Source organism: Sturnira hondurensis, unplaced genomic scaffold (assembly GCF_014824575.4).
Source record: "Sturnira hondurensis isolate 20B ecotype Veracruz unplaced genomic scaffold, ASM1482457v3 Scaffold0001120, whole genome shotgun sequence".
NCBI lineage: Eukaryota > Metazoa > Chordata > Mammalia > Chiroptera > Phyllostomidae > Sturnira > Sturnira hondurensis.
In genome coordinates this window covers 5,415,217-5,437,222 of record NW_028073751.1, presented here as the reverse complement: position 1 = coordinate 5,437,222, position 22,006 = coordinate 5,415,217, and the positions used below count along the sequence as shown (strand labels likewise).

Below are 22,006 nucleotides of genomic sequence, written 5' to 3'. Positions count from 1 at the left end.
ACTCAGAGGGCTTAAAAGAGGTGAGAAAACATGCCATGTAGTTATATGGAGGAAGCGTGTTTCAGGCACTGGGAACAGCAACTGCAAAGGCCTGGCGTTAAGAGTGGATGCCACATGTTAGGAATGGCAAGGCAGCCGAGGGAAGGAGATTAGTACCAGAGACAGAGCAGAGACCATGTAGAACCTTCTAGCCTCTTGTTAGGGCTCTGTCTTTTATCTTTCACTTGGTGAAATGGAAAGCCACTGGAAAGTTCTTAGCAGATAACTGATGTGATTTGACTTAACATTTAAATAACTCTCACTCTGGTGGCTGATATCAGAATGGACAGGCCAAGTGTGGGAATAGGCAGCTGGGGAAGCAAATTAGGAAACTCTTGTAAAAGTCCAGATAAGAAGCCCTGGCTGGGGTGGCTCAGTGGACTGAGCACGAGCCTGTGAACCAAAGGGTGGCCATTCCATTCCCAGTCAGGGCACACGCCTGGGTTGCAGGCCGGGCCCCGTCCCACCCCCAGTAGGGGGTGCGAGAGAGGCAACCACACACTGATGTTTCTCTCCCTTTCTCCCTCCCTTCCCCTCTCTCTAAAAATAAATAAATAAAATCTCAAAAAAAAAAGGAAAACAGAAATCCAGACAGGAGATGATGGTAGCTCATGTAAGAGTGTTATCAGTGTAGGTAGTGATAAATGATCCAGATTTATCTTGCAGGTTACCTAGCACAATGAATTTGCCATTCTAGGTAAAGTTTTTATTTAGAAGAAGTACAGTTCATTTGACACCAGACCTGTGGCTGTCCATGGTGCTCCAGGGGACCCCAGAGCTTCTGAGAAGCTTCCTAGGGATCTGTTGTTAAGGGTGGGACAGATGAGTGAAGCATCATGTCCCCTGCCCCAGCTTTGTAAGGGCAGCTCTGAGTTGACAAACTTCATTATGAGACATGAGGGAGAGAGTCTTAAGAAAGACCAAAATGCCCTAAAGGAAGAGACAGACCACACACACCCACATAGACACGCAAAGAAAAAATACACCATTTATAAAACTGAAAGACAAAGTACAGATTATGAAAAATATTTGCAACACAAATGAAAATAGTTTAATGTCCCTAATATTAAAAATATTATAAATTCGTAAGAGGACAACAAAGTTCCAAAACAATGGGAAAAGGACATCTTCAAAATGAGACATAGTAATAGTACCTTCTTTATCAGATTGTTGTGAGGAAAAAAAGACAATACATATAAAGTACTTAGCACAGTTCCCAGTACAGAATAAAAGCTCAATAATGTTCAGCACTGTTGCCACCACAGCCATCATTGTTGCCACACTGCCATCATGAGATGATTACCGTCACTGCTGTCACCACCACCATCAGCAACTTCATCGCCACCAGAGTTCTCATCAGCAATGTGAACACTGGTCCCCCCGAATGCCAGTTCCAACTCAGCCTCCCCCAAGGCAAATTCTTTACTCACGGTGACGAGGGACACCCACATTACCTTTTCATGATTTTCTATCAGGATCTCAATGACAATGTTCTGAAATTTGATATCCATGATGGCTGCTACTGTTTCTTCCTGAGGTCGCAGCAGGGTGGGTCCAAACACCACGCCAAGGTTTGCCACTGTCATCAAATTCTGCTTGTGGTTTTTAGCAACACTGGGAGAAAGGGGGGGGGGAGGCACAAGTGAGAGAAATAGTGTACAAATAAGACAGCTGACTGCCCTCTACCTTCCTATTTTTAAGACTTCTCATCTAGAGCCCTGGCTGGTGTAGCTCAGTGGATTGAGTGGGGGCCTGCGAACCACATGATCGAGGTTCGATTCCCAGTCAGGGCACATGCCAGGGTTGCAGGCCAGTTCCCAGCAGGGGACTCACGAGAGGCAACCATACATTGAGATTTCTCTCCTTCTCTCCTTCCTTTCCCCTCTAAAGATAAATAAGATCTTAAAAAAAAAACACCTTCTCATCTAGAAGGAGCCAGACCTTGGGATACCTTCTGATATTCTTAGAGTTCAAACAGAGACCTTTCTACTCATATTTTCATCTATCAAAGCTTCAGAAAGCGTCAGTGTTGAGGCTATTTAGCTATCTCAGGATATGACACTCCTTATTATTTCCATTTTGCCTAACCAACCAACCAACCAACCAACTAACCAAAGCAGCTATTTTTCAAATTACAAACCTTTGCACATCCAAATCCCTGTTCTGCAAATCCAAGTAACTCCTAATCCCACTTAGTTACAACTTCTATACATGGCTATTGGTTAAAACATGGAGACCAAGAGTATTTTCTGTAGTTCAAATATAGAAACTCTTTAAAAATAAAGATTTAAAAAAAGATTTTATTTATTTATTTTTAGAGAGAAGGGAAAGGAGAGAGGAAGAGAGGGAAAGAAACTTGTGTGTGGTTGCCTCTCACTTGCCCCTCACTCGGGACCTGGCCTGCAACCCAGGCATGTGCCCTGACTGGGAATCGAACTGGTGGACCTTCGGTTCGCAGGCCCAAGCTCAATCCACTGAGCTACACCAGCCAGGGCCAAATAAAGAAACTCTTGATGACTTTAATACATTTGCAAATACAGACACAAAATAGACTTAATTTTTTAATTGGGCAGCTCTGTATACTTAAAAAGAAGTGGAGAAATTCAGCACTTTGGGTGCTGAAGCCTCAGAGTATTTAAAGACTCATCACATGAAACATGCTGTTTACATTAAGTGAAACAAGTGGCACAGAAATAAAAACACACGTATATGGCTGTGTTTAGACTGTCATTTATATTCAAACGCTAAGGAACACACAGGGTCAGCAGTAGCTGATAACTTGCTGAACACATATGCATATTTTTGGATAAGCAGCTATTCAAAACATATATCCTAGCCATAAAACTAAATCGTCCACTTGTTGGCTCTGCTTATAAAAACATACAAATTACCTATTGCCAACAAATAAGTTAAAAGTTAAGTCCATTCAGTATTGTTGAGAAAATATTAGGGGCTTCCCTAAATCACCTGTTAGAAAAGGGAACCTACTCATTATGAGAAGCTAGAGGGAAACTGGGCAGAGATGTCCATTTGGACAGACACACCTCTCTAGCATTTGGTGCTATTTCTAGTGAGTGTTTTTTTAAACACAATTCTGTAAATGCCTGCACTGTTTTTGCTTGTATACTTCTATTTTGTAGGAGGAAAAAAAAAAGGTTATTCTGACTTAAGTGTTGGTTTTCAAACTGAGCCTTTACTGAAATACAATCTCAACCAATTTTATCAGCAGATGTGTACTTTGCTATAATTTTCTAGGGCTGAAAGTAATTTCCTAAAAACTCTTCTTCAAATAGGGGCACAAGAGTAGTTAGCTCTACGAAACTTTAGCTGTGGCATGGACAGACAGAAAGACAATCTGCTTTTTGATTGCTAAGCAACACCAACAGCAAGGAGATTTGCCACTCATATCCTGGCATGTTTCTGCTCCATGTAAGAATATTTTACAAGCACTTTGACTTTTGCATTCTTTATAGTTTTCCATTCTAGCCAGACCTGCATCACATTTCTAGTCTGAAAGCCTTAATGCAGATGGTCACATTCTTACTTGACAAGGGGGAAAGGCTTTGGTTCTGCACCTCAATTAGCAAGTATGCAAATTTAAAAGCTGCTTGTAACACCAATACTTTCAGCATCAGCTCCTGTGTGCGGAAGTGAATTTCATGTCCTTATACTCCCCTCCCAGATGGACTAAGTCAGTAGACTTACCCCTCTTGTCACGAAAGTCCATTGTGCAAATGAATCAACAAACTATGTATGAAAGCACTTTTAAATTGCAGACCAATATAAAAATACATGATTTGGAGAATGATCATTTTTCACTACCATGCTTCTCAGCCTTCCCTTTGACTCAAGCAATAGCCTCCTAACTAGGCTCCCTGACTAGTCTCTAGGTGCCTGGGTTCAGCTGTATCACATCATGCCTGCCACCACCAGTTACTGTCTAAAACTCCACTCTGAACATGTCATTCCTCTGCTGAAAGTTTCAATGGCTTCATATCTCACTGGTTGTTGGAAGAGATCATAATGAAAACAGTGTATGCAGTGTCTAAAGTTTTCAGAAGTGCTTCTATTTTTTGAGTGCTGATAATAATAATAATTATAAATCCTTGATGGGCTCAACTGTTTTGAACATAAAGCCCAAACTTATGCAAATACCGCACCTTTTCCCCAAGTCACCTCAGATAATTCCCAGCAGTGGTTGTTTGGGCAAGTGACTCAATACATCCAAGCTTTGGGTTTCTCATCTTTTTTTTTAACTTTCTAATTGAATTTATTGTGGTGACACTGGTTAATAAAATTATATAGGTTTCAGGTGTACAATTCTATAGTACATCATCTGTATATTGCATTGTGCATTCACCACCCGAAGTCAAGTCTACTTTCATCACCATTTACCCCCTTTTACACTCTTCTACCTCCCTCCTTAATCCACTTTCCAAACTACTGTTTGCATTTTAGGAGTTGTTGTGGGTTTGGTTTGGTTTTGTTTGGTTTAATCCCTTCACTGGTTTTTTTTTTTTTTAAGATTTTATTTATTTATTTTCAGAGATAGAGGAAGAGAAGGAGAAAGAAAGAGAGAAAAATCAATCAGTTGCCTCTCACAAACCTTCAACTGGGGATCTGGCCTGCAACCCAGGTCTGTGCCCTGACCGGGAATGAAACCTGAGACCCTCCAGTTCACAGGCCTGCACTCACTCCACTGAGTCACACTCCCTTCACCAGCCAGGGCGTCCTTCACCTTTTTCACCAAGTCCACAACCCCTTTCCCCTCTGACAGCTGTCGGTCTCTTCTCTATGTGTATGTTTGTGTTTTGTTTGTTTATTTTGCTCATATGAATGAAATCATATGGTATTTCTCTGACTGGCTTATTTCACTAAGCGTAACACTCTCCAGGTCCACCCATGCTGCTGCAAAGGGTAAGATTTACTTCATTTTATGGCTGAGTAGTTTTAGTTTTCCATTGTGTAAATGTACCACAGCTCTTTTATCCACTCATCTATCAGTGAAAACTTGGGCTGTTTCCAAATCTTGGCTATTGTAAATAATGTTGCAATGAACACAGGAGTGCATATATTATTTTAGATTAATGTATCGGCTGATTTCTCAAAAGAAACTTTGCAGGGTAGAAGAAATTGGCAAGAAATATTCAAAGTCATGAAAAGCAGCCAAAAGTGCTCTCTACCCAGCAAAGCTATCATTTAGAATCAAAGGGCAGATAAAGAGCTTCTCTGATAAGAAAAAAACTAAAGGGGTTCATCATTAAACCATTACTATATGAAATATTAAAAGGACTTATTTAAGAAAAGGATCAAAATTATGGATAAAATGGCAAAAAATACGTATCTGTCAACAAATGAATCTAAAAAATAAACTAAGCAAACCAGAAGAACAGAGACAGAATCATGGATACAGAGTGTTTTGATGGCTGCCAGATGTGAGGGTGATGTGGGGAAATGGGTGAAGAGGTGAGGGGATTAAGAAGTACAAATAGGTAGTTACAGAATAGCCATGGGAATGTGCAATACAGTATAGAAATGGAATAGCCAAAGAACTTATATGCACGACCCATGGACATGAACAATGGTGGGGGTTGCCTGAGGGAGTGGGGGGTGCTGGGTGGAGGTGGGGCAAAGGGGGAATAATCAGGACAACTGTAATAGCATAATCAATAAAATATAATTTTTTAAAAATGAGCTTTGGAGTCTTTCCTCCTCTTGAATTCTCTGGAATAGTTTGAGCAGGAGAGGTATTAGTTCTTCTTTGAATGTTTGGTAAAATTCACCTGTGAAGCTATCCAGTCTAGGACTCCAGTTTGTTGGGAGTTTTATGATTACTCCTTCAATAGTTGTAATTTTTCTAGATGCTCGATATCGCTAGCTATCAGAGAGATGCAAATTAAAACCACAATGAGATACCACTTAACACCAGTCAGAATGGCTATCATAAACAAAGAAACAAACAACAAGTGCTGGAGAGGTTGTGGGGAAAAGGGGACCCTAGTTCACTGTTGGTGGGATTGCAGACTGGTACAACCACTATGGAAAACAGTATGGAATTTTCTAAGAAAACTAAAAATGGATGTGCCTTTTGACCCAGCAATTCCACTCTTAGGAGTATATCCTAAGAATCCTGAAACACCAATCCAAAAGAACCTATGCACCCTGATGTTCATAGCAGCACAATTCACAATAGCCAAGAGTTGGAAGCAACCTAGATGCCCATCGGTCAATGACTGGATCACAAAACTATGGTACATTTACACAATGGAATTCTATGCTGCAGAAAGGAAGAAGGAACTACTACCCTTTGCAACATCATGGATGGAACTGGAAAGCATTATGCTGAGCGAAATAAGCCAGGCGGTGAAAGACAAATACCATATGATCTCACCGTTAACAGGATTCTAAACAAACCAAACAAGCAAGCAAAATACGACCAATGACACTCAAATATGGAACAGGCTGACAGGGTCCAGAGGGAAGAGGGGAGAGAATCATAGGGGAAAAGGGGAAGGACTCACATGAACAAGTATAAAGGACACATGGACAATAACTAAGGTGGCGGGTGGAAAGGGGAGGGAGGCGGGGAGCATGGGGCAGGAGGTGGGCAGGGTTGGGAATATAAGACAGAAACCTGTACGTGAACAAGAATTAAATAAAAATTATATTAAAAAAATAGTTGTAATTTTTCTGTCCAGATTCTCTGATCCTTCTTGATTCAGTTTTGGGACACTGTATGTTTCTAGGAATTTATCCATTTCATTGAGATCTTCCAATTTATTGACATATTGTTGTTTGCAAGATTTTCTTACAATACTTTGTATTTCTCTGGTTTCAGTTATTACTTCTCCTCTTTCATTTCTTATTTTATTTATTTGGGTCCTTTCTCTTTTTCTCTTAATGCATCTGTTTAAAGGTTTGCCAGTGTTGTTTATCTTTTCAAAAAACAAGCTCTTGTTTTCATTAATCTTTTGTATTTTTTAGACTGTTTATTTCTGCTCTGCTCTTTATTTCCTTTCTTCTACTCACTTTGGGCTTTGTTGTTCTTTAAAAAAAAATTAAAATTTTCTTTAAAATGTTTTTGCTGTTCAGTTACAGTTGTCCCCATTTTTCCCCATGGCTTTCCCTTTTCCTGCCCATCCCCTCACATTCAATCCTTCACCCAGCTGTCCTTGTCCATGGGTCCTTTATACATGTTCCTTGAGTTGGCCCTTTCCCCTTCGTTCCCCCATTATCCCCTTCCGCGCCCCTCTGGTCACTGTCAGTGTATTTCTTATTTCTGTACCTCTGGTTGTTTTGCGCACATTTATTTGTTTCATTTATTAGGTTCCACTTATAGGTGTGATCATGTGGTATTTCTCTTTCACTGCCTGGCTTATTTTACTTTGCATAATACTCTCTAGAGATCCATCCATGCTGTTGCAAAAGGTAGTTCTTTCTTTTTCTCTGCTGTGTAGTGTGCCATTGTGTAAGGGTAAGGCAGTTTTTTGATCCATTCACTTACTGATGGGCACTTAGGCTGTTTCCAGCATGTGGCTATTATAAGTTGCACTGCTATGAACATTGGGGTACACAGGTTCTTTTGAATAAAGTTAGATTGTTTCTTTAAGATTTTTTTATTTCTTGAGATAGGCGTGTAATGCTATGAATTTCCCTCTTGGGAATGCTTTTCCTGTGTCCCAAAGATTTTGGGTTGTTGTGTTCTCATTTTTATTTGTTTCAAATTATCTTTTGATTTCTTCCTTGATCTCATTTTAAACCATTCATTGTTTAGTAACATGTTATTCAGCTTCCATGTCTTTGTGTGCATTTCAGGTTTTTTAAATCTTGTTACTGATTTCTAATTTCATAGCATTATGGTTAGAGAAGAGCTTGCTTAGATTTCAATCTTCTTAAATTTATTGAGATTTGTTTTGCATCCTAATATATGGTCTTTCCTAGCAAATGCTCTATTTGCACTTGAAAGACGGTATCTTCTGCCACTTTGGGGAGAAATGCTCTAAAGACATCAATTAAATCCATCTGATCTAGTCTGTCATGTAAGGCCACCACTTCTTTGTAGATTTTGTATCTGGAAGATCTAGCCCTTGAGGTCAATGGGGTGTTAAAATACCCTACAGTGACTGTATGACTGTATGACTGTCATTGAGATCTGTCAGTCCTAGTTTTATGTCCCTCAAGATTTGCTTCACATATTTAATTGCTCCTATATTGGGTGCATAAATGTTTACAAGAGTTATATCCTTCTGTTGGATTGCTCCCTTTATCATTATGTAGTGCCTTTGTTTTCTATAACCTTTGACCTAAAGTCTATTTTGTCAGATATAAGTGTTGCTAACCCACCTTTTTATCTTTTCCATTTGCATGAAATATTTTTTTCCATTTCCTTACTTTTAGTCTGTGTGTATCCTTGATTCAGAGGTAGGTCTCTTGTAGACAGCCTATATATAGGTCTTGTCTTCTTACCTATTCAGTTACCCTTTGTCCTTTGATTGGAACATTTAAAACATTTACATTTTTTTAAATTCTTAACTTGTAAGTCTTTATTTAAAAATCTGATTGGCCAACTTAGCATTTTCCACCAACATGAGGAGCAGAAACCTTCACAGGCTTCACAATCTTTTGCTTAGGTACTGCCTTTGTGGGAGCCCTAGAAGCAGCCATTGCTGTCTTTTTAGATGCTTGCTTAGACTTTTTTGGGTCCTTGGCAGCCCTGATAGCTTGTTCTTGTTGAGCTTTCCTAATCAGGTTTCTGATTCCTCTTGGACATTATATCAGCAAGAGATGCACCAGTGATGGCTCTCTTGAATCTGACTGAGCGATGGGTTCTCTTCTTTTGAATTTCTTCCAACTGTCCCTTTTTGTGCTTTCTTCTGTAGAGGACAGTCCAGTTTATCTGTCGAGGATTCTTCTTGAAAAGGAACGCTGACTTGCATTTTGCATTAAGAAATTGGAAAACCTTCCCATCGGTCCTGGCATAGCATCTCCAATGTCCGGGGTAGATCTTGTACCCACTGAAACTGCAAGCTCAACCTTCATGGCTGTGGCAGCTGGGAAGAAGGAAAGATGGTGAAAAGCAAAACATTTACATTTGAAATGATTAATGACAGATACATATTGATTGCCATTTTATTCTTTTAACTACGTTTCTCTGTTTCTTCTTTTCTTCTTCCTCTTGTTCTTCTTCAAGAAGGCCCTTTAACATTTCTTTTAATACTGGTTTGATGGTGATAAACTCCTTTAGCTTTTTCTTGTCTGGGAAGCTTTTTATTTCTCCTTCAGTTTTAAATGACGGCCTTGCTGGGTAAAGCACTCTTTGTTCTAAGTCCTTGCTTATCATCACTTTGAGTATTTTACGCCAATCCCTTCCAGCCTGAAGTGTTTCTGTTGAGAAATCAGCTGACAGTCTTATGGGTGCATCCCTGTAGGTAAATTGTCTTTTACTTTTGCTGCTTTAAGATTGTCTTTAATCTTTGCCATTTTTCTTATGGTGTGTCTTGATGTGGGTCTCTTTGGGTTCATCTTGTTTGAGACTTTCTGTGATTCCTGGACCTGTATGTCTTTTTACTTCACCAGCTTAGGTAAGTTTTCAGTCATTTCTTCAAATGGGTTCTCAATTCCTTGTTCTCTCTCTTCTCCTTCTGGTAACCCTACAATTCAGATGTTGTTACACTTCATGTTTTCCCAAAGGCCCCTTAAATTATCCTCATTTTTTAAAATTCTTTTTTCTTTTTGTTGCCCTAATTGGGTGATTTCTTTTTCTACCTTGTCATTGGTGATCCAATTCTCTACTTCATCCAACCCACTGTTCATGACTTCCAGTGTATTTGCCATTTCAAATGCTGTATTCTTCATTTCTGACTGGTTGTTTCATATGGTTTCTATGTCCTTTTTCATGCTGTTGAGCATCCTTATAACTACTGTTTTGAACTCTGTATCTGATAAATTACTCGCTTCCATTTCATTTAGTTCTTTTTCTCACAATTTCTCCTCTTCTTCCATTTGGGCACACTTCTCCATTTTGGCTACTACCTCTTTGTGTTTGTTTCTGTGTATTGGATAGCTCTGCTATGATTCCCAGTCTTGGAATGGTGGCCTTATGTAGTAGGTATTCTGTGGTGTCCACTGGCACAGTCTCCTTGATCACCTGAGCTGGGTGCTCCAGGAATGTCTCTTATGTGGGCTCTATGCTCACTGCTGTTATAATTGAGGCCTGATTAATACTAGCCCAATTATGCATGGGATTGATTCTCAGGCTGGCTGACTGGGAGGCTCGACCCTGGCCATGGTGTGTGAGCTGCTGTGCAAGTACTGACCACATGAAGCAGACTCACGTCATCTAGGTCTGGTGCCTGTCAAGATCTCCCTTTGGATATGCTGCTTATGAGGCTTATTGGACTCTGCTCTGATGGTTTCTGAAGTTGGCTACTGGGTGTGTTGGTCCTGTGTCTCCTGGGAGACATTCTGGTGCAAGCTAATGCTGATACTACCTGTGACTGGCCCTGGACAACTTGTTTGGAACCATCTCAACGTGGCTTCTTTAAACCCTTTGTTATAAAAGTTCTCTTCAGCCAGTCTTCAGCTTGTTATTCGGACTAATTGTTCTATAATTTAGTTGTAATTCCAGTTTGGTCCTGGGAAGAGGTGAGTGAGTGTAACTTCCACCTACTCTGCCACCATCTTGGATCTCCAGAGCTGGGCTCCTCATCTTAAAAACAGAGTTGGATGGGTATAAAATGTACCTACTTCATGAGGCTGCTATGTAGATTAAATGTGACAGTAAATGGGAAATGTAGTAATTAGTATAATTCACCATCTGTTCTTACTTTCTATTTTCCCACCTATCTGCCTTTGTCATTTCTCTGCCTAGAATTTTCTTACTCTTCTCTGTGCTTTTGCAAACTGGCGATCTGCATGGCTCAGATCCAATGGTTTCCTTGCTTTCTGCAGTCTCTGTCTAGTCTTTCTTCAATCTTCCACCTCTCAGTGAAGGCAGAAGTGTTGTCCCAATCCTGTATTTATTATATGTGATTATTGTCTATATTACTGTCTTACGATAGAGACTGTGCTTATTTTGGGTGGCACCACCAGTTCTAGGCACAGTGCAAGCTCAGTCCAGGAGAAGCACAACAATGTTTGCTTACTGAGGTGTTAAAAGATGATGGAAGCTTCTCAATAGACATAAAACAACTATTCTCAATGCAGCTACTCACTCATAATATCTCAAATTATTAATAATGATTTTAGGGGAAGTATTCAACTATCCCAACTTTCCATTTCAAAGTCTAGAGCTGTGTTCCATTTCTTGGATTTAATTAATAAGTAATAATTACTCAGATTTGCAGGCCCCAAGGCCAAAGGCATTTGGGAAAAAAGGTACAGTGATTCTGGATAAGCAAGTCTGAATATAAATAGGCTTGAGACTATCTAACATAATTAATTTCCTTTTTAATGATCCATTTTATTTTAGAGCTTAAAAAACACATTGATCTAAGTCTTATGAAACTTTTGGGGAAAGAACCTGCACCTTTTATGACTAACTACCATTATATTTTGGTACAGTGAAGTAACGAATGGATCTGTCACTTGGTTATTACTGCTCACAACTTGGTATGGCTATGTTCATTACTCCAGATTGAATTATTAATGGCTTGAGATCTCTATGCATCCCAGACAGAAAGGCCTGGACCTCAGCCTGTGCTGGCACTAGTCATCCATTACAGTCTGACGAATGTACAGATGTGTGGGAGGCAGGCTGGCAGAGCACTGAGAAGCCCAGTCCAGCAGAGGCCACGGGACTCATTCATTAGCAAGGTCTATAAAACACCGAGAGCCTGCTTTCTGGGCTGGTAATTGAGCTGCTCGAGTACTTTTCACACAGTCCAGAATGTCATGTTGAATCTTTAATCTTTAAATCCACATGCAAAAGTTTCTCGTGCCTTGTGCACTCCACTGAAGGAGTCTTTGACATGCCTTTTAGGTCCCTAGGTTCATATGGATTCCTTCGTGGTGCCTTTTAAGAAACTGCCAATTCTGTAGGTTTCCTTTGCAGGTTGCAGTCGAAAAGTTTCCATTCAGTTTTAACTTGGGGGAGACCCAGTTCCTTTTGTGACTATTAAGAGTTTGCTGTATCAGCTGAGAAGCAGCACATCTCCTGAGTGGCATGTCTTCAGGGCCCTTGTTTGGGAGATTTTCACCCATGTTTCCTGCTGTTCCTTCCTGAATTGCAATCAGTGAGGAAAAATCAGATTTCAAAGAAAATGGCCTTGGAGAAGGGCCTCTTGTCACCTTTGTTTCAAGGGGAAATGGATGGGAATTCTGGATGGGACACATACCCTTTGAGAGGCAGATGGAGGTAAGTCAATTCCAGATGTGGATGATGGTGGGGAGTATTATGAGAAGAATAGACAGTAGCCAACCCTTCTGGGGCTTGTAATGCAGAGCCCCCCGTGCTGCCATAGGGACGGCATCTGTTTTCCTAGCATTTAAATGAGACCAGAGCTAGGTAAGTTCTAAGCAGTACTTTATAGCCAGAGCCTGTTCCTGATGTACTCCAACAATGCATAAGTTTTTTTTTACTCCAACAATGCAAAAATGCATACATTTTTTCTTGAGGCCTGGACTGCTTTGTTGAGGTCTGTGCCAAAGCTGAGCCCTGGTTCCACTGGACACGATGTGGTGACAGATCAGCACTACCTGCGATGGATGGGATGAGTGGAAGAACAGCAGAGCTACACTTATCTGCCATCCTTAATCTGTTTGCTTCAAGCTTCCAGAGCTAAATAAGGGCAGTAAGTTAGACTTGTAGGGTGTTTTAGAGTTTACAAGTAGCTTTGCAACAACATTTTACATTTATTTGACCTTCAAAAAACTCTGAAACAGTAGCTCTCAAACTTTCTGACAATGACTCATTGTAGAAAATTATTTAAAAAAAAAAGACAAAAAGAAAATTATTTTCTCATGTAATATATTTCCCCCATAAAATATATTTTCCCCTGTAACATGCACACATACCTATACATGCACATACCAAGTTGCAGAAACAGTAAGTGTGATAAATTCTGATATTTTCTATCCTTTTAAAATTTTTTTCCTGGTGTGCCATGTCATTGAATTGTTGCTTTTTAAAAAATTTAATTGTTGTTCAAGTACAGTTTTCTATCTTTTATTCCTACCTCAGCTCACCGCTCCCCACTCAATGCTCTCCACCTCACTCCCATTTCCACCCCCCCCTTAGTTTTTGTCCATGTGTCCTTTATACTAGATCCTGTAAACCCTTCCCCTTTTCCCCTGAAATTCCCTCCCTCTCCCCTCTGGTCACTGTCAGCCTGTTCTCTATTTCAGAGTCTTTGGTTATATTTTGCTTGCTTGTTTGTTTTGTTGTTTAGGTTCACCTGTTTGTCTATCCTTTTTTTAAACTTACTAAATTGATTTCACACACAATAACATGTCATGATCTATAACTTGCAAAGTGCTATTATTCTTAGGTGTATGGAGTATAAAAATTATCTCCAAGTTACAAACATGGGGGAGGGGGCTAAGGGAGACAGTGCTGCCTAATGGTTAGAGCCAGATATATAAATTCCCAGCTGGGTGATAATAGTAAGCAAGTCACTTGTCATCTCTAAACCCATTTCCTTACTTGTAAACCAGAAGCAATAATATCTACCTCATACAGTTTTAAGGCTGAATAAGTAAGATTAGGTGAGTAAATCTTGTCATGAAATAATGGCCTAATAAATGACAGCTGCTATTGTTCACACTGGTGGTCCACACAGTGTTGATGATAGTGGCAGAAGTAGCAACAAGTGTCAATTTAAAGTCACACTGTTAGCTGGTGGTGTCTTTAATTTCCTGTCCTGGAACACCTAGTAATCTGCTTCTGCCTGGGGTAAGGAGGCTTACCTCCCCCAACTATATTTCAAGGACTTCTGTCACCCTACCCATCTGTACCTCTCTTCTTGGTATTCCTTCTCTTCCAAAATTATTAGATGCTCCAAATCTATAGAAAAGTTCAAAATCTAATATTATTTATTTTTCATCACTTCTTCATAACCACCTCTGGCATGACAGGCTGAAAGCATCACAAGAAGCTACAGCAAGCCCACCACACTCACTCTGCCTTTAGGGGCACCAACTTGCCCTGGCCTGCTGGCAAGTCCTCCCCTAACTCTCCAAAGCCCACCTCTCTGGAAAGCCCAGCCCTGGACACTCCTTTTACACCATGTGGTCTCCTCAGGATGATTATGTTCATAGTCAATTGCATGGAGATGTTTTTATGCTGACTACCCCCCTCCCACAATTATCCTGGAATTAACCCTCTGCAGCACATGGGCAGGTCCTGGGTATGCCCCACACTACTAATGCTGAAAGTGGTTGAATGGGTGAGCACCTAAGCTGCAGTAAATATCATTCTGCTCTCTGATACCCTCTCAGGGGTAGAGAAGCTCCAAGCTCTGGGGCTGAGAAGGATTATCTGGAAATGATGCTGTTGGAACTATACTTTTTTGTGGCTAGCCAGGCAAGTTTAATTTCCTGGGTTGTTAATGTGGTTCCTTTCACCAACTTCAAATTCATCACCAGTATCTAAAGGGGAATGGCGGGGGGAACCCCAGCACCACTGCCGGCATGTTTTCTACTAAGTCAGACCGTGTATATGTGTGTGTGTTGCCTGGACACCATCTGGACTTGATGAGGCGGAAGCAGTCAGGAGGGTGCTGAGGAGGCCTGAGCCGAGGAAACCCGTCAGAGTCACAAATACAGTTTTGCTGGGCTGCCCCAATGGTTGGCACCAGAATGAGTGTTTAAAATAACTTGTTCTGTGTACAGACTGGGGTCACGCTCACCAACCACATTCAACATCCTTCTGGGAACAATTACCCAGGGAGAAGCCAGCCCTGAAGGCCTGAATAATTGGTGCTTATGGAGGGTACTTTCACACAGTGGAACCTTCAAGAGAACCCTTTGAGGCAGACAGGGAAGACTGTAACTCCATTTCACTGGTGAGGAAACTGGAGCACTGAGAAGTCAAGTAATTTTCCCCGAGGTCACAGAGCCAGGTAGGGAGCTGAGCGTGGCTGCAGGGCCCAGACTCTCTGCCTCGGCACTCTGCTGTTCTCACGTGACAAAGGGTCAGTTCAGTCTAGGCTAAACCAGGTGTGCTTCTCACTCAGAAAACCCAACCAAACCCATATGAAACAGTTACATCCCCTGTGGGGAAAAATGTAGTACCGTATTTTTAGGACTATAAGACACACCTAGGTTTTAGAGGAGGAAAATAAGAAAAAAATTTTGAAGCAAAAAATGTGGTAAAATATTTTAAAACCTGTGACCCCATTCCACTGCCGCCCCCCGCCACAGCAAGCCAGGTAAGCCACATTTGGACTACAAGACACACCCCCATTTCCTCCCAAATTTTGGGGGTGCGTCTTACCGTCCAAAAATACCGTGATTATAATAGGGAAAAAAATACTGCTCCCTCATTCCCCAAACAAATTACTAAACTGGAAGAAAAAAGAGAGAGAGTATGAAGAAGAAAAAGCAAGGATGCCTATATGAGTGGTACTAGACTTAAATACCATTTCTTCTCCCTTCCTATAGTGAAAATGGCTCCAAGCTGGACAAAATCATGAACATGATAAAATGCTCCTCAAAAATAATGACATTCCATTTGTACTTGGCTGGCGCAGCCACAGAGCTATTTCTTAATAACAACAGAGTGAACACCATATCAAATCAAGAGGGAAGCATGAATTAAAAGACAAAAGGAGAGGACAAATGGCAACTACGACAACATGGTTTCACAGCCCTAGACAAAGACAAGGATGGTGGCATGTGCATCCATCTACGCCACACTGTTTTCATCCAAGGAGCTCAAAGCTCTGAGGATAATTACCACTATCTTCTCTGCCTCTGGTAAAATGTATCAACTACACTGCAGATGCGTAAAGACAGTAAGTATTGCCCAATGTCAGATGCATCAACTTAACACCCACTTTAGAGGCCCACTTGATGCTGAAAATTTGGTGAATGTAGCAAAGTCAAGACACCTATTTGCATAAAGCTTGCAGTCTAAAGTGAAGGATGTTTTAAAATCTGCATGTGCAACAAGCTTTATTTCCACTCGGGTCTCCTCCAATTCAACAACACTACCTGTCTGAAACCCACCTAAAGCTCCTGTTTTTAAGTTCAAGTTGCAAACCCCTGACGTGGTCAACAAGACCCTGCATGATCCAGGTGACCTCTCCAGGCCCTTTTCCACCATACCTCCCTTTGCTCACTTATTTCTGGGCTGAAAGTCTCTTTATGCCTGGGCGCCTTCCTTCAAAATGTTGATTCCCCTCGCCCCCCCCTTCCCAGTGGGGAAGCACTGCATCCCCCCTCTCTCTGGATCTTGCTTACTTAGCACTCTCAGTTCCTCAAGAGAGGTTTTTCGGGACACCCATCCTAGGTCGGGTCTCTCCCTATGATTCCAATTCCTCATTCTTCTTCCTAGCACTTATTGAATTATGTCATTCATGGCACTGCCATCACCTGCCTTGCCTACTATTACTAGAAGTTCTGAGAGAGCAGGGATGGCTTTAGCCTCCCTCACTGCCCCATCCTCAGTGCCTGGAAGAGTTTATTCATTTCAGAACATAAGTATGCTTTGGGCCATAGTACCCTTAGGACCACATTCCCCTAAAGGTAGCAAGGCTCAGCTATACTAAATGCCTGGTTTAAACTTTCATATAACCTACTGGTGTCTCAGATCCTTTGCCAAATTGAGGGCAGTGGTTAGGGGGAGTGGTCAGTGCAGCTCACCCTGACATTGATGGCATGTAACAAACCAGGTGGCTCTGCTTGGCCATACTACTAATCTGGAAGGTACAAAAACCATAAAATATTTATAAGGTATAATTATCATTATTACATGCATTACCTAATATACATTATATAATAGAGCCCAAGTTCACAATATTACACCAGTCTCCTTCCAATACACTTAAACCTTCAAGGATAGTGCCTCCCATGTCTTACTTTTTCTTTTCTTATCCATTTCTGAAAGTCCTTTATTTCCTGCCTGGCTTTGATTATTATTAAGTTTGATACCAATAATAACAGCGACTGACATTCACTGAGCACTTACTGTGAGTCAGGCATTAAGCACTCCAATTGATTATCTCATTTGATCTTTAAAATAACTCTATGATGTAAGTTCTATTACTATGCCACTGAAGAAGCTAAGGCGCAGAAAATTCAGGAATTTGTCCAGGGTTACATATTGAATGAGTGGTAGAGTTGGAATATGAAGACAGGCAGTCTGCCACCTAATTCCACAGCTGCTGCTCTTAAACGCTCTGGTACAATATAGTGTGTTTTTTTGTTTGTGCATAAACACATGTGTGCACACACACGAGATATAACATATACAATCTGTATCCTGCCATTTTATCTCAGTTGCCTCTCTCCTTCTCTACATAGGCTAACCTTACAGATATCATGAGTAAAAGAAGGACCTGATTATTTTTTAAAGGATATTTTGAAAGCAAACAAGGATATTAGGTTCATCTCCTCCCACCAAAAGTATAAAGTGCTTATGTTGGTGGAAATCTGATCCATGTCATGGGAATTACTAGAACTCCTCCAGAAAAGACTAGGTTTCGTTAACAAGAAGAATTATTCTTTTTCTGCTAAGCTGTCTAGTTTTCCTAAATTAGTCACAGTCATTTAGACTAATACCAAGCCAACCTGAATTCTATTTGTCCTACACTGTCTTGGTTACTTAGTACTTGAATTGTCTTATGCATACGAGTGGCACATCCCTGAGGTCTAGGGGTAAATAGATTAGCTTCCCCGTCCCTGGTCCTGGTCAGCTCAGGCTCTAGCCTGTAGCCATATTCTTCGACCCTGACATGGGCCTGGATGGGGAAGAACAGAACTCACATACAAAAAACCTTCAGAGAAGCTGGCCCAGGGAACCTTCTTCCTAGAAAATTAATTAACTATTTCAAACATACAGGATCAAGCAGAAGTAACACCTATTAAGTGTGGTTGGTTGGGTAGTAATATGGGTGTAATAATTTATAGTTTTAATTTAAATATTTCACCTAAAATGTCATATGGTGTGCTTGAGGGGTGATATTGTTATGTTACAGAATTACATGGTTATGATTTTGTAATAAAAGATTTTGTAATAAAATAGAGGTGTCATTTGTGTTGGACAGTGTATAATGAACTATATGAAGTCCAATTACCATTTTCAAAACACGTTACAGTTTTAAATGTCCTTTTATAGATTCATTATAAGTGATAATAAGTTAGAATTGATTTATTTATTTTGAAGCTTACGCTTGAAACCTAGAGTGATGGCAGAGCAGAGAGAGAGGAGGAATAGAGGTTGTGCAAGTGCAGGCCAATTTGATGTCACCAAGTGCTGCGAATGCATCAGTTCCTGTTGGTGGCAGCACTTCCTTCAGTGGCTCAGCCTATCACCATTAGGCAAACACCATCCAAAAAGGCAGGCCATGGAGAAGCTGCCTTAGGACTTTCTACCCAAGGAAAGAGGTGCAAGGGGACCCAGCACAGAAGCCAATAGCACAGCATCTACTTTTCAGTTATCAAATATTTGAGTGCCTTTTTATGTGCCACGGACTGCTTTAAATTCTGGGGATATAGCAAGAGATACCCCCCAAATTCCCTGCTTTAGGAAGCTTATATTCTTTTTGGGTAGGAGAGACAATAAGTAAATCAATATATGGTGGAAAGGGAGCGCTCGGGGACCATTGCAATTTTAGCCAGGGTGGCCAAGGGAGGTGTCACTGAGGCAGGTACTAACTACCTGAAGGAGCGAAGGAAGGCAGCCATGTTCATCTCTGGGAAGAGAGCTACAGAAGAGCAACAGCAGATGCAGACACCTCAGGTGGGAGCATCTGTGGCATGCTGGCAACACCAAATGAAAGCCAATGTACCTGCCTCGGTGTGAGCAAGGGGAACCAGAAGTCAGGCAGATCATGGACTTTGGGGTGGCCAATACAGTAGGACTTTGCAGGCCACTATAAGGGCTTCATTTTCTACTGGCGAGATAAAAACCAAGGAGAAAATTCTAATCAGAGGGATGACATAATATTAGCTACCCTTCTGTATAGGCTCAGAAGGTCTTAACTACTAAGACTAAAATGCTCAAATTTCATGAGTTCCTTAAGTTTCAAACTGAGATAGATATAAGAATGTCACAAACTAGCATAACATACACTGAGAGGATTCAGGACATGAAAAACCAGAATACAGCTCTGTTCACATCAATCTGAGGACCAAAAGGTGCTGGCCGCCATGCCTTTGCACCTGGTGTGTGTGTATTAGCATGGTGGGTCTCTGAAATTGTGCTACATTATTCCCCTTGCACTCCCCTTGCAGTCATTGCACTGCCCTCCACTGGGAAGCTTGGCAGAAGAACAGACTGCTTAGCCAAAGCTGAACTGGAAACCTAGACCACCAGCCTCTAGGTCACAGGTGACAAACAAGGCCCACAGACCGAATCCAGCCCTCCACCTTGTTTTATCCCACCCGGCACCATATTTCTACCTAGTAGCAGTGCCAAGCTCTCACTTTACTGTTAAAGAGTAGTTACATTTACACAGTCCTAAAATTACATGCGACCCTTTGAAAGCAACCATGAGGCTGATGTGGACACCAGTGAAAATGAGTTTGATGCCCTTGCCTAGGTGCTAGTTACCTGTCACCCACAAACAGCACCAATGTTAAATATGTCAGGTAAACATTCATAGAGCCCACTGAATTAACCATATTAACAATCTTTCATTAGTTAAAGTAAATAGCTATGTTCTGAAGCAAGATCCAGAGTCTAGTTCCATTTTACAGATGAAAGAACAGGGACAAAAGGAGCTAAACCAAAATCAAGGGACAGGTCTGTTGCCACATGGTTTAGCTCCAGCAGGAACAGAGGCTCTGAAACTGAGCGGTGAGAGTTCCTCACTTCCCGTGAAATGCAAACCTCATTTCTGCTTCTAGAGAGAGAGAACCAAAATCTTTTCTGGAAGGAAAATCAAGATTCCAAATCTGCAGTCAAGATTATGGGAAATGTCACCGGAGAGATTCACAGATTGACAGAGAGCAGAGAAACATGCACACACACATGTACCCTGGGCAATCTAACTCCTTTCGCGGAGAAAGTTAGTTCAACTATTTTTTTCAATAAGGGAAGTAACCCATCTACTGACATAGTTTTGAAAAGTTGTGTTCTTTCACCCTAAAAAAGAAACAGAAAAAAATTATGTTCCTTGCCATGAGCCTGAAACAAATGGAGAGGCTAAAAGTTAAAAGAAAACTAGCTTTAATTCAAGGGCCAAAGTACCAAATTTTTAAACCTACACGTGCTATCACGGAAATTTTTGATTACATGTGGCTATTCCATTAATAGAAGAAAAACAATTATTTTAAGGTACCCTGAAATATTCATGGATCTGCATGTACAAGAGCATGGACATGCCATGGAAAAGTTTTAGAGACCAACCAGTACTAATACGAAATATGAAATTTTAGCTAACATCAAAGAAAAATTACATTCTATATGTTTATATCTCTGATGCTAAAGAATAAAATTCCTAAAAAAACAAAAGACAGCCCTGGCTGGCATAGTCCAGTGGATTGAGCGCAGGCCTACAAACCAAAGGATTGCGGTTCGATTCCCAATCAGGGCACATGCATGGGTTGCAGGCCAGTTCCCAGCATGGGACACATGAGAGGCAACCATACATTGATGTTTCTCTCCCTCTCTCCTTCCCTTCTTCTCTAAAGATAAATAAATAAAAATCTCAAAAAAAGACAACATGCTTTTCAGAGCCCATGTAAAAGTTAGAAAAAAAATCTGAGTGGATTACACCTTAATATACTTGTAAATTTCCATACCAGTGAAGTACTGTGCCAACATCTCTTAGCTCCCAGCTGCGCTATTTTCACTATAAGTTCAAGACCAAGTGAAAAAATGGCTCATCTTACTTGTTTGTACATATAAATTCATTGTGTTTATATACAGTGGTACATGTTAGAAAACACATACCCTTCTGTGGTAGTATTTATTGCCTTAGTCACAAAAATAGATTCATCAGGGAATTATGCCAATACAGTTACCACTTCAACGTATGCAAAGCAAAACCTGATTTACTCTCGTCACAGGAAGCACTGAATTATGCTACATTGGAAGCAAATTATAAAACAGAGCACAGTGTTAACTAATAAGAACTAGATGTCCAATGTGAGAAAACCAATGTAACATTACACAGAGAACAGGCAATAGAGTCTAGTAAGCAAGACACCAAATGATCCATAAGATCCAGACCCCCAATCCACCCATCATTCAGGCTCTCAGCGAGGGTCATTCACAAAGTCCAAACCCAGTACTTTTTTAGTGGAGAATTCAAGAGTGTTTCACGACCAAGCTCTAGATGCTTTCAATTCTGCAGACATCACAGCCTGACACCCCAGCTGTGGTCATCTTGCTTTGCCAGGCTCATCAGGCAAGGCAGGTGAAGAATGCCAAGCTGACAGCAGTAGAGAAGGGGTTGAGAAATGTAATGTAGGCTGAAGAAGCACTTTCAGGCCACAGTGGTATCTGATTGATTCCCAGCAGAAAAGCCATCAATAATCCACTTTGGCAAGCCAATCTGGATAGTGATGAAACACAGGGATGAAACAAACTTAATGAAATCAGATCCTTGAATGACTCCACACTCCTCACCCTTGCTCACACATCGGACCCTGCCTACCTCTCCACCTTCTCGTCATGCGATTCTGCCCTCACTCACAGCTCCAACTACCGTGGCCTTCTACATGTTCCTAAATGTACCACGTTTGCTTGTCCCCAACACTGATTCAATGGCCAAAAGACGTGATGCCCCCTTCTGGAACTGGGATGCGGCAGTGAAAGAGCCTCATAAGATCCCCGCATTCAATATATTGGCATTAAGCC

The 22,006-nt window shown here is 41.0% G+C and overlaps 1 protein-coding gene and 1 pseudogene across 4 annotated transcripts in view; both read right to left on the bottom strand.

The window, feature by feature from the left end:
• Positions 1-22,006, bottom strand: part of ARHGAP26 (Rho GTPase activating protein 26) — a 420,536-nt gene that overhangs the window by 101,249 nt on the left and 297,281 nt on the right. For all 4 annotated transcript variants that reach the window (XM_037062978.1, XM_037062987.1, XM_037062996.1 and 1 more), the window contains one exon: positions 1,494-1,653. In XM_037062978.1, the coding sequence (XP_036918873.1) occupies positions 1,494-1,653 (160 nt within the window). The remainder of the gene's footprint in view (positions 1-1,493; positions 1,654-22,006) is intronic.
• On the bottom strand, positions 8,577-10,059 carry LOC118997154 (60S ribosomal protein L24-like; annotated as a pseudogene).